Source organism: Vombatus ursinus, unplaced genomic scaffold (assembly GCF_900497805.2).
Source record: "Vombatus ursinus unplaced genomic scaffold, bare-nosed wombat genome assembly UNPS02014799.1, whole genome shotgun sequence".
Taxonomy (NCBI): Eukaryota; Metazoa; Chordata; class Mammalia; order Diprotodontia; family Vombatidae; genus Vombatus; species Vombatus ursinus.
In genome coordinates this window covers 9,958,231-9,969,722 of record NW_020954577.1, presented here as the reverse complement: position 1 = coordinate 9,969,722, position 11,492 = coordinate 9,958,231, and the positions used below count along the sequence as shown (strand labels likewise).

General features: G+C 51.9%; 1 protein-coding gene across 1 annotated transcript in view; it reads right to left on the bottom strand.

The window, feature by feature from the left end:
• Positions 1–7,524, bottom strand: part of RAPGEF5 (Rap guanine nucleotide exchange factor 5) — a 235,505-nt gene extending 227,981 nt beyond the window's left edge. The window contains exon 1 of the mRNA XM_027872072.1: positions 7,273–7,524. Coding sequence (XP_027727873.1) covers positions 7,273–7,524 — 252 coding nt within the window. The remainder of the gene's footprint in view (positions 1–7,272) is intronic.
• Between the last annotated feature and the right edge of the window lie 3,968 nt (positions 7,525–11,492).

Sequence of the window (11,492 nt, the reverse complement as noted above, 5' to 3'; positions counted from 1 at the left end):
AGGGAGGAAAGGAAAAAGGAAGGAAGGGAGGAAGGGAGGGAGGAAAGAAAGGAGGGAAGGAGGAAGGAAGGAAGAAAGGAAGAAAGAAAGGAAGGAAGGGAGGGAGGGAGGGAGGGAGGGAGGAAGGAAGGAAGGAAGGAAGGAAGGAAGGAAGGAAGGAAGGAAGGAAGGAAAGAGAAAAACAAGGAAATGGGTTTCAGTCTGACACCATCATTTGTCTGTATCAGCACTTCCTAAGGACTGCTCCCACACCAACAGAGGCACGGCATTACTACAGAGATATTGCGGACTCCATTCCTCAGTTATTTTAAACATCTTCCTCTAGCTCAGTTGCCCGAGTCACCAATTACTGCCTTGTCAAGTTAAGAGAGAGTGGCATCTGCGAGACGCACTTGTCTCCCTCCGTTACATTCCTGTGGTCACGGTTTAGACACCCCCTAAAATCACTGCCGTATTGAGCCAGCCCTTCCTGAAGCACAATCATGCTAATATGTTATACGAGTTTAGCAGCTCAGGAAAGAGCAGATGCCCTGACACTCAGCTGCCAAGTCCCAGATTTATTTGGGGCCCAGCCTTCAGAGAAGCTCCCTTGGTCAGGACAAGCACAAAGCTCATGGATAACACCCGCATGGAAGACCAAGAGCTTTTCACCTTCTTTGTGTGATCAATGCTGAGGGCAGCCTGGTGAAGCCTACAGATCCTTTCTGAGAGTCATTTTTAAAAGGAAAAAAACAAGATGCATGGGCTTATAAAGGAAATCAATTGTATGGAAGGGCAGTCACTGAAACACTAGAAAATCAAATTCATGGGCCTCAGGTAAAGAACCCTCTCCCTACACCCTTTTCCTGGATTTCCCATGAAATTATAATCAAGATGAGACTTTCCTAATCTCCTTACAAAGAGCTTCCCTCACCAGTAGTAGTGGGGTTTTTTTCTCTATGAGACGTTGAGTCTGTAGTGTTTTCCCTTAATTATATCCATGATTAACATAATTTTGTAATTTGGAGGTGTGGGCTGGCAACTTGCCAGGAATCACCGCGGACAGCTGAGATGGCTCATTTTAAAAAGTCAACAGTTCGAAAACGAAATGCTACAAGATCTTATCTTCCTCTCACTTAGAGGATAAATGAGTTTATTGGTGGATGTTAATTAAATGGATATCTGTTAATTCATTCATTCACTGTGTACTCATTAATTCTTAAGACATTTATTAAGTACCTGCTACATTTACTAATCTGGTTTAGCATTAGGCACATAAAGATAAAATGAAACAGCCCCTGCCCCCAGAGAGCTTACATTTTACTGTAGGAGAACATACACATATAGGTAAATAAAAAATGTAAATACATCATTTCTGCACACACACATTTCACAAACCACATGGGACAACCTTGATCCAAATGGGCTCGGGGAAATCTTACTTCTGATCCAATAAAGCCAGAGATCAGACAGAACATGGGCTGTTCCAAATGGTGCTGAGTATTTTGGAAAATTACGGCATGGGAATAGTTGTAATATTTTGTCCTCTGTCAACATGAGGTCTATTGCAGGTGACTACAAGTTGGAAATTGATGGTGAAAATCAGTTATCTTAAGTTACCAAGTATATGGAGAAGAACATGGTGAAGGCAGGCACCATCAGTGTGACTCGGGAAGAAGGCTACAATCTTGGGGTGATCTATTGTGAACACCAGTCCTCATATCTGGGCTCTTCCCTTCTAGCTGACTTTTTGTGAGGGACGAAAAATCAATAAGAAGCAAAGATTAGCCCAAGGGCGTGGTCATTGGGAGAGAGGTCTTAGGATCACAGCACAATAATGGTATTGAAGAAAGAGATGGGGGTAGCTAGCTGGATAGAGCACAGGACCTTAAGTCAGGAAGAACCATCTTCTCAAGTTCAAATCTGGCCTCAGACACTGACTAGCTGTGTGACCCTGGGCAAGTCACTTAGCCCTGTTTGCCTCAGCTTCCTCATCTGTAAAATGAACTGGAGAAGGAATGGCAAGCCACTCCAGTATCTTTGCCAAGAAAACCCCAAAAGGAGCCATGAAGAGTTGGACACAACTGAAACCACTGAACACACAGAGCTAGAGTTAGTGGTAGGAGCAAAATGTCTGGTGCAAAGAGGAGCTGGTCATGCAGAGTTTTTAGGGGGTACCTAGAATACTCCCAAAAGACTCTGAACACCAACACCTACTCTCACCCTAGAAAGGTCCTTCACTGCACCTGGTTGGGGAAAGCTATCAGGCAAGGGCAAAGAGGCTTCTCTTGTCCCCATATTCAGAAATCACCCTTGCTTTGTGACTAATAGGATTACTAGCTGAAGAAAGGCTACTCCTCTGGGCACCATGGCTCTTAGATACATAAGGAATGCACAGTCAGTTCAAGACTATCCAACTTAATGGGGGGAAAGGACAAGAAGTGTGAGACCCCTTTAAGTTCTTGCTTTAATAGACTGTGCATTCACCTATGCTGGAGGCCCCTGTGACATTACAGATCCTGGCCTACCCACCTCTCGTGGGGCTGTTCTGTAGGGATTCCCATGATTTTTCTCCAGGCCCCATCCCAGTGTGCTAGAAGCCTTTCTCTAGTTCTGATATGACAGAAGAGCATGTAGGCCATCCATTGGTTATGGTCACCATCTTGCCACATTATGTCACAACTGATCGCCCCAGCTTCTGCTCCAAACATGCACCTCTTTGCTCCCATTCTCCACCTGTCCCCCCTGGTAATAGGCCCTACCATGGGCTTCTCTGTCACCATCTGCGGAAGGTGAAGGGAACAAGCATTTATTATGTGCCTACTGTGTGCAGCACTGTGTTTTACAAAATTTTACCTCATTTGATTGTGTCCCTAACCTCAAATTCTTGAGAATCTGGCCTCCCCTGCCTCCCAGTCATATAACATCATGGGAAAAATATTGATGTTGAAAAGGTAAAGGGGTGCAGTAGAAAGAGTGCTGCTTCTGAAGGTAGAGGTCCAGGTTCAAAGCCTCCCTCTGACATTTCCTATCTGTGGGGCTTGGGTGGGTCAATTCATCTGTCTAGGCCTTGGTTCCCCGATAGGTGGGGGCCCCTGAGGGCCTGTCCAGCATTGGAGCTGGGATCCTATGGGTCTTTGGCTTCGGGGGAGAATTCAGGGGCTCATTACACTCTCCCAAAGTCAGGCTAAGCGTTCTTCCATTCAGGCCTGGGCTCAGTTCACTGTGCTCAAATATTCACATATTCCTAAAATAGGCCCACATTTCTCAAATCTCAAAAACTCATCTCCTCCATTCAATGTACTTTTCTAGCAGAGGTGATAGATTTGTGCCAGTGAAGTCACGTTCTCACCCTCCTGGCATTTGGGAGTCAAAGGGCCAGGCCTGAGGTGGGTTCTGTGGGAAAAAGGACGGAAGAATGGAGGGAGATAAAGGGAGGAAAGGGAGAGGGAGGGAGAGAGGGAATAAGAGAGATGGTAAAGAAAGAATGAGAGCAGGAAGGAGGGAGAGAGGAAGAGAGAGAGGAAAAGAGACAGGGAAGGACAGAGGGAGGAAGGGAGGGAGAGGGAGAAAGAGGGAAGGAAAGAGGGAGGGAGGGAGGGAAGTTGCATTGTTTGGTAGAAGTAAACAGTAAACATTTCTTAAGCTCGGGGCACTGTGCTAGGCACAGGGGTACATAGTCCGTAACTTCAAGGAGTTTACAGTCTATGTATGGAGGAGTGTCAGACAGTCTCCCTGGTACATTAAAGGTAGGATGTGCTAAGGGAAGAGAAGCAGCTTGGCATGGTGGACAGGGCTTGACTTGATGTCAGAAGATCTGGATTCAAATCTCACCTCTGATAGCAACTGTGTGACCTTGGACAAGTCACTTCACCTCTGAGTCTGGGAGCACTGAGAGAGGCAGAGCTGGGAGACAGCTAACACATCATCAATTCCAATCCCTCATTTTACAGGTAATGAAACTGAGACCCTGGGGGGCTCAGTGACTTGCCCAAAGTCACACAGTCACGAGCTCCAGCACGGGGGGAGAGGGGATGACATGGAGGAAACATTGAGGCAGGTGAACTAGGAGAGTCTGGCTGGAATGTAGATCATTCGAGCCAAGCAATGGGTACTTATTAAGCCTCTGCTGTGTGCCAGGCGCTCACCTAGGCACCAGGAGCACAAAGTCAAAATGAAGAGACAGTCTCTGCTCTCAAGAAGCTTCCCCTCTATGGAGGGAGAGCTTGTGGACATATTTGCCCTTTGACCCGGAGGTCAAAGATTGCTTTTGTCTTACTTTGTAACCCCAGCATTCAGCGGAGGTCTGTACACAAAGTCATGAGCTAAGTAGAGCAGCAGAGTGCCCACCACACCGTGATCGATTAATAAATGCTTGTCACGGGTCGATTAACATATCTGAAAAACACCCCAAATACAAGGTAATGGAAGCCAGGAAGGCAAGGGCATTGAAGGACACCGGGGAAGGCTTGCTGTTGGAGGGAGTACTTGAACTGAAACCAGAAGGAAACTGGAAATTCAAAGGAGCTGTGAAAGAAGGAGTGCATTCTAGGCATGGGATACAGCCAGTGCAACGGTATGAAGATGGGAGATGTAGTGTTGTGTATGAAAAGCAGTATGAAAAAAGGCTAGAAAAGACCCATGGAAGGCCTTGAATGACAGGCTGAGGAATCTCTTATTTCACATCAGATACTACAAAGACAAGGTTAATCTCAAAGGGCAGATGATTCCCAACAACCAGAATCAGCAGGGAAACCCCAGCAGCCTTTGCTGCTATGGTGGTTCATGGCCACCGACGCTGCCGACTGAAAACTGCTAGAAATGCCCCTGAATGATGCAGCTCTCCTCACCGTTCCTGTCATGGAGAGCCTGTCTGCAGCCTTGTCTTCAGTATTCTCTGCCACAAAAAGTAGCTGTCAAGGATAATAGGAATGAGGTTTGACCTACTTTTCCCTAGATTCTTGCAAAGTCGTTGCAGCTCAGAGCCCTCCGATGCCTCCACACCCTCAGAGGCTCCAGTGTTTTCCTCTAGCCCCACTTGGGGAGCCCGTGGATCTTCCACCACCTCCTCCTCACTTCCTCACCAGCACTAGCTCCCTCCGTCCCTCTCAGGGCAGCCCGAAGCCAGCCCATTTCACCCCAGCCCATCTGGGCATGGGAGCTTGGGAGCCTGACGTTTGGCCCATCAGTGCCCACCAGACTATCCGAGACGGGCACCCGGGTCATCCACACACCCCTCATCCTTGGAGCAGACAGACCCAACTTCATTCAACTAGCATTGATGCTGCCCTGCAAGGTGCACTGCACTGCTGTATTTGGTGAGAATAAATGAGCCCCAGGTCGTGCCATCAGGGAGGTGACAGCCCCTGGGGAGATGTAACAGGTGCCCAGAGGCCTAAGAAGCCAAGGGATCCAGAGCATCCCTCTATCACTGGGTGTCACCTTGAGCAAATTATTCAACTCAGCCTCAGTTTCCTCATCTGTCAAATGAGGGGGTTGGATAAGCTATCCTTTGAGATCCTGGGCAGCTTTATATCTCTAGCTCCCTGACAGCCCCTGGGATGAACCTTGAAGAAAAATAAAGACTCTGAGAGATAGAGGTGCCACAGCCCTGCAAAGGATTGTGGGTGGAAGAGAGAAGGCGAAATGAAGGCAAGAGCTGGACTGAATCTGTCTGGCTACATCAACGCAGCCAAAGAAGCCAAGGAAGGGACCTGATGTGCTTGCTTAATCGTCTATATGTTAAATAACACCCTCTGTAAGCAGCACAGACCACAGACGAGGGTAAAGTCTCCTGCTCTCCATGACCCTAAAGCTTCCAGGAGCCTCTTTTCTTTTCAAGTTAGTCCAGATGTCCATTTAGTAATAAGCAGCAATGTGCTCTAGGGAATAGAATGTTGGGTTCAGCTCCCACCACACGGCCAAGCAGTATGACCCTCCGAAAGTCACTTCCTCACCTGTAATATGCAAGTAACAATCTCGTGCTCAGGGGTCCTTGAGAGGTTCCATTGAGATCATAAGTGAAAAGGTCCCTATGATTACAAGGCAGAGGAACAAGGGGTTTTACCGCTGCTGCTGCCACGGTTTGTTTTCATTCAGAAGGCTAATGGCAGGAAGGCCACCAACGCTTGTTTCTTTGGGATGACAGGAGGCCTGGGGCTACACATCCCTGGACACTTGAACATAGAAAAGAGGGGGCGGGAAAGGCAGCTCTGCCCAGGGCTCCAGCAGCCAGGGGCTCTGAAGAGAGCCTGGGCAGTTGTCTGGGATTCTTGGGAAAGATTCAACTGGACAACTCCTGGAAAACTCCCTGCTGTTCAGAGAGCAGAGGCAGTCACCCGGTCTAGAACCGCGGGGAAGCTGGGAGATCCCTTAGACCAAACATCTCATTTGAAAGAGGGGGAAACTTTGGCCGGGGGAAGGAAATGACTTGTCCGAGGTCATACATGCCACATGCAGCAGGGCCCAGATGTGCACTCAAAGCCCCTTCCCCAGGGGCAGCTCTCCAACTCGTTTTTCCCTGCCTCAACAGGTCTGAAGCACTGGGGTTCTTTAGCTACGCTTGGAGGTAGGTGACCCAGGACTCAGAACGAGACAAGTTTAGCCCAGAGCATGGTCAGACTGTCAGCGTCCGGGATCCTCGGCTGCCCCACTTGGCAGGAGATATTTGGGCTTCAGGGCGGGCACCAACACCGAGTTGGCAGGAGGGGTTTGAGCCCCAGGGCCATAAAGTCGGTAAACAAGCAACAGAGCCAGGGCCGACCTCACCTGGGGCCTTAAAGCAGCAGTTCCCCAGACGGCAGAGCGGGAAAGTCACTGCTACGAGCCCCCAGGGACCGCACGCAGGAAGCACCCACAGCCAGTGGCCATCCCCCCCCCCCCCCCCCCGAGGCACGCGATAGGCCAGGCCCGCGGCCGCAGCCTCTGGCAGGAGGGGAAGCCACCTGCAGGCCCTGAGCAGCTGGGGGAGATCAGAGCTCCCCCTCTCCCCCGCCCCGAAAGAGCGGAAGGCCAGGGGGCTGTTCTGTCACACACACACACACCCCCCAGTCCTGAGTCACGGAGGCTGTGTCCTGCACCCAAGTCTCGCAGCTGGGTGCCCCCACTTCGCCCCCTCCCCCCGCTGCAGCTCCAGCCCAGAACTTCCAGGGGGGAAAGGGTGGGCTTCGGGGGGGGGGAGAGCTCCCGCCCCTGCTCGAGGCGGCAGGCAGCACGTGCCCGGGGGCCAGAGCCTGCGCTCCCTTCCACCACCACCCGGCCCGGCCGGCGGGGGGCCCGGCCCTGGTCACTCACCCTGCCGCCGCCGGCGCTCCTCTTCCTGCGCAGGGTGAGCCCGCTGCGCAGCAGAGCAGGCAGGTCCCGCAGCCGGTGCCGCAGCTGCTGCTCCGGGGGCTGGGGCTGCTCCGGGGCGCCCGGGCTCCCCCCTCGTCGCCGCTGCCGCCTCCCCCCCGGGGCCCCGGCGGCCCCCGACGCCCCGGGGTCCGCCGGCTCCGGGCTCTCTGCCGGCGGGGGCTGCATCTTCACGGCTCCCACAGCCATCTTCATGCCCGGTTGCCCGCCGCGGCCGGCGCTCCTGGCGTCCGGACCCCGCAGCAGCTGCCGCGCACCTTGGATGCTGTGCCAGGCAGGGAGAGGGCGCGGGAGCGACTGCGGCTGGTGCGCGGGGCTGGGTGCCAGCCGCTGCCCACCCCCGCGAGCCTGCCTCACTCCTCCTCTTCCTCCTTCTCCTCCTCCTCCTCCTCCTGCTCCCCACGCCCAGTCCCAGCCGGGCGCGCCTCCTCCTGCCCAGCCCAGGTGCGCAGGCCCCGCCCTACCTGCCTCTCCCGCGGCCCCCCTCGGCGCCGCGCCGTGCCCCGGCGGGCTGCCTGGGCTGCCGGACGCGGCCCGGCCCCGGGGAACAATAGAGAACAGGAAGGCTGCCCGGGAGTGGGGGTGGGGGGGTTTGCGAGGCGTGAGCTCATCCCAGGTGCAGGAAACCAATCCTACCCCTCCCCAGCCCCTCCTCCCCTGCGGTCCTAGACCACTGCTCTACCTGGCCCCGAGTCCCTCTCCCCTGGGGATCCCCGGAGCCTGGGAACTCCACTGGCCGCTGCTTCCTTTTCCCTCTTCCTTCCAGCCGAGGCCCCAAAGGGAAATGGACCGACTGCAATCCTGCCCCCCCCCCCCCCCCCCCCCCCCCCACTGCTCCCCACGTAATAATCTGACTTTGGGCCCAGGAATCCCCATCACCTCTCTACAGCTAGAAGGGATGTTGGAGATCAGCCAGTCAGACCCTCTCACTTTACAGGTGAGGAAACCGAGGCCCAGACCAAGTGATGGGCTTGAGGCTCCGAAGGTAATAAATGACAGAATTGGGATTCGGACCCAGGCTTTCTGCTTCCAAATCCAGCATTCTCTTTCCCCTGCCACAGATGGTGGTGTCATTTTGGCATCACTTAAGAAGTGCTCCCGTCCCACTTTCCATTCTCTTCAGTGGAAGGAAGAGGAGAGGCCCTTTGGTCTCCAAGACATGCCCGCTAGAGATTCAGTCTGTGGATGGCAACATCTTTGGGGAAATGGGTATGCCCCCAACATTCAACCAAAATGAACTAGAGGCCTACAGTGCAGTAGGTGCTCAAATCCAAAGACTGATCCTCTTTGAAAGAAAGCATTTATCTCTGTCTTTTCAATGAGAGAGGCAGACAAGTCCTCAGAGGGTCAGAGCTAGGCCCAGGGCTGGACTGGACCCCAGAGGCTGTCTTCTGACCTCTTCATTTTACAGATGAAGAAACTGAAGCCAGAGGTGCCAGCATGGAGACTAGTTCAGCGTGACCTAGATTCTTCCCCTTTCTGAGACGGGCTAGGGCTAACAGCCTCCGGTAGCCTTCACCTGGGGACCAGATTTGCCCCTGAAGGCAGCTACATTCAAATAAGAGAGTGCGTCATCCGGGCCCCCAAAAGCTAGGATGCAAATAAACAAATCCCTCTGATTCAGCCTTCTCCTGGTTCCGCAAGGAAATCTACTGCTACCCCTCGGGTCCGGATGGGGCAGATCTAAGAACCCTTTCCACCAGGGGCTGGACAACCTGGTTTCCTCTGTCACCACAGCAAATTAATAGAAGATAAGCAACTGATCTTTGTCAAAGAATTCACTGAAGACAATAAGCTCATTCACTCTTGCTTTTAAATTCATTCAACAAGTACACATTAAGTGCCTTCTATCCTGAAGGCACCTTCTGGTTACTGTGGCGTAGAAGGCCTGTTCCAATGAACCTGTGACTACTTGCCGCAATAAAGGGTAGGTTGCCCTCCTTCCTCACTTAACGGACCCCAAGTTCTTAGAGCTGGAAAGAAGCCTCTCTGAAGGGGACCAGGGACCTGGACGGGCTCAAGTCCCTTTTCTAAGGCACTATAGAGGCCATCTGGTCCATCCCCTTATTTTACAGGTGAGGAAACTGAGACTTGAGCACAGCAGAAAGAGAATGGGGTCAGAAGACTTATTATCCCTGTGAATCTGGCAGTGACTGAAGGCCTCACTTTCCCCATCTATAAAATGAAAGGCTTAGATTGAGTCCTAGTTTATGGTAAGTCTATGGTCCTAAGTGATGATCGACAAAGGAGCTAATACTATCCCCATTTTACAGTTAAGGAAACTGAGGGAAAGAGAAGTTGAGTGACTCCCTCAGGGTCACAAAGCTAGTGGCAGAATTTTGCCAGCTCATGGATTCTGCTGGATTCACCTTCAAGATTCCAGGAGTCACCTCCATGATGATGTGACATTAGAAAAGGATTGGAAATTCTATTAACAGTGAACCCAAATTCCCACCGTGTCCGTTCACCAAGGGGTAGTGGGGTGGGGAATGGGGGTGAGATCCCACCCAGTAACATCACCCAGGGCCCAATGGCTCCTGTTTGGATCTGGCTTCTAGCTTTCTCAGCACGGCAGAGCTGGGAGGGGCATGGAGAGGCTGGAGGGCGGCCCCGTCCTGTGACAGAGCAGGACACTGGAGGAAGGCAGGATCTGAGGGTCAAAGGTCCATTCCAGGGAATAAGTACTCAGAAGTTTGGAGCAGCAGGAAGGGCATTCTGGATGGGGTAAGCAGGGCAAGCTTCACGAAGGGAAGAGTCAAATACATACAAGGGTTGAGATGACGCCAGGCTCGTGTGACCCAGCTCTGCCACTCATTGTCCCTGTGAATTTGGGCAAGCCACTGAACTGTTTGGGCCTCAGTTTCTTCAGCTACAAAATGAGGACATTTTCCTAGATGATCGATCTTGAAGGTCCTCTCCAGCTCTAAATTCTACTTGTGTGCCTTTGGGCGAGTCCTAACCTCTCTGGCCCTCAGTCTCTTCATCTGTAAGGTGAAGGAGGTGGCCTGGACAGTCTCAGAGGGTGACCTGGGTCAGTAGCAAAGGCAGAAGCACAGCTTGGGCTGTTTGACCCCAAGACGAGCTAGACTGTCCTTCTAGGTCCAGATCCAGATCATCGTGAAAAACTGCCTTTCTGAGAGAGCCTGGGACTGATCCAATTGGTCATGAGGAATCCAAGCAGTGCTTTTAGGAAATTAATTTCGTTAGTATTAAAACGAATAAATGTTGAAATGAATTGAAAGTAAGTGGCAGTGTTGGGGGGAGGGAGGCCTCTGCAGTCTTCCAGGTGTGAGATAGTGGGGCCCTGAGAGGGATGGGAGTGGGGGGGTCAGGGGAAGGAGAAAAGAAGGAAAAGGTGTCAGGCACATGCATTAGAATGGGAGAATCCACAGGACTTGAGGATTGAGTAAACGGCAAACAGTGGGCAAGGGCATCCTCCTCTTGGGACCCACCTCACTGTCCTCATCTGTAGCATGGGCTGATTAGAAGCATCATGGGATGGGGCAGCTAGGTGGCACAGTGGATAGAGGACCAGCCCTGGAGTCAGGAGGACCTGAGTTCAAATTCAGCCTCAGACACATAATACTTACTAGTGTGACTCTGGACAAGTCACTTAACCCCTATTTCCTCACCAAAAAATAAAAAAGAAGCATCTTGGGAGAACAGATAGAGCCCTTGAAATCAAAAGAGGTGTGTTCAAATTAGACCACAGCTCCTTGAACTGGTGACAATGGGGGAGCCTTCTATCATCTGTAAAATAGAGATGACCATACTCCCAGAGCCTCAAGCGAGATATGGAAGCAAAGTGTTCTGTGAATCTTAAGGCATCTGAGGGTTTTTAAGGCTTTCTTGGGGCAGCTAAGAGCGCTGAGCATTAGCCTAAAGTCACATCTTCCTGAGTTCAAATCTGGCCTCAGACACTTTCTAGCTGTGTGACCCTGGGCAAGTCACTTCACCCTGTTTGCCTCAGTTTCCTCATCTGTAAAGTGAGCTGGAGAAGGAAATGGCAAAGCGCTCCAGCATCTTCGCCAAGAAAATCTCACAAAGAGTCAGACAGGACAAGAAGACCCTCTTGGTTCCACCACTCTGTGAAAGGAGATGAGGGAGATTCTGCGTTACTGGAGAGCAGGGAGCTGGGCAGAATGGGGGATCGCTTGGTTCTG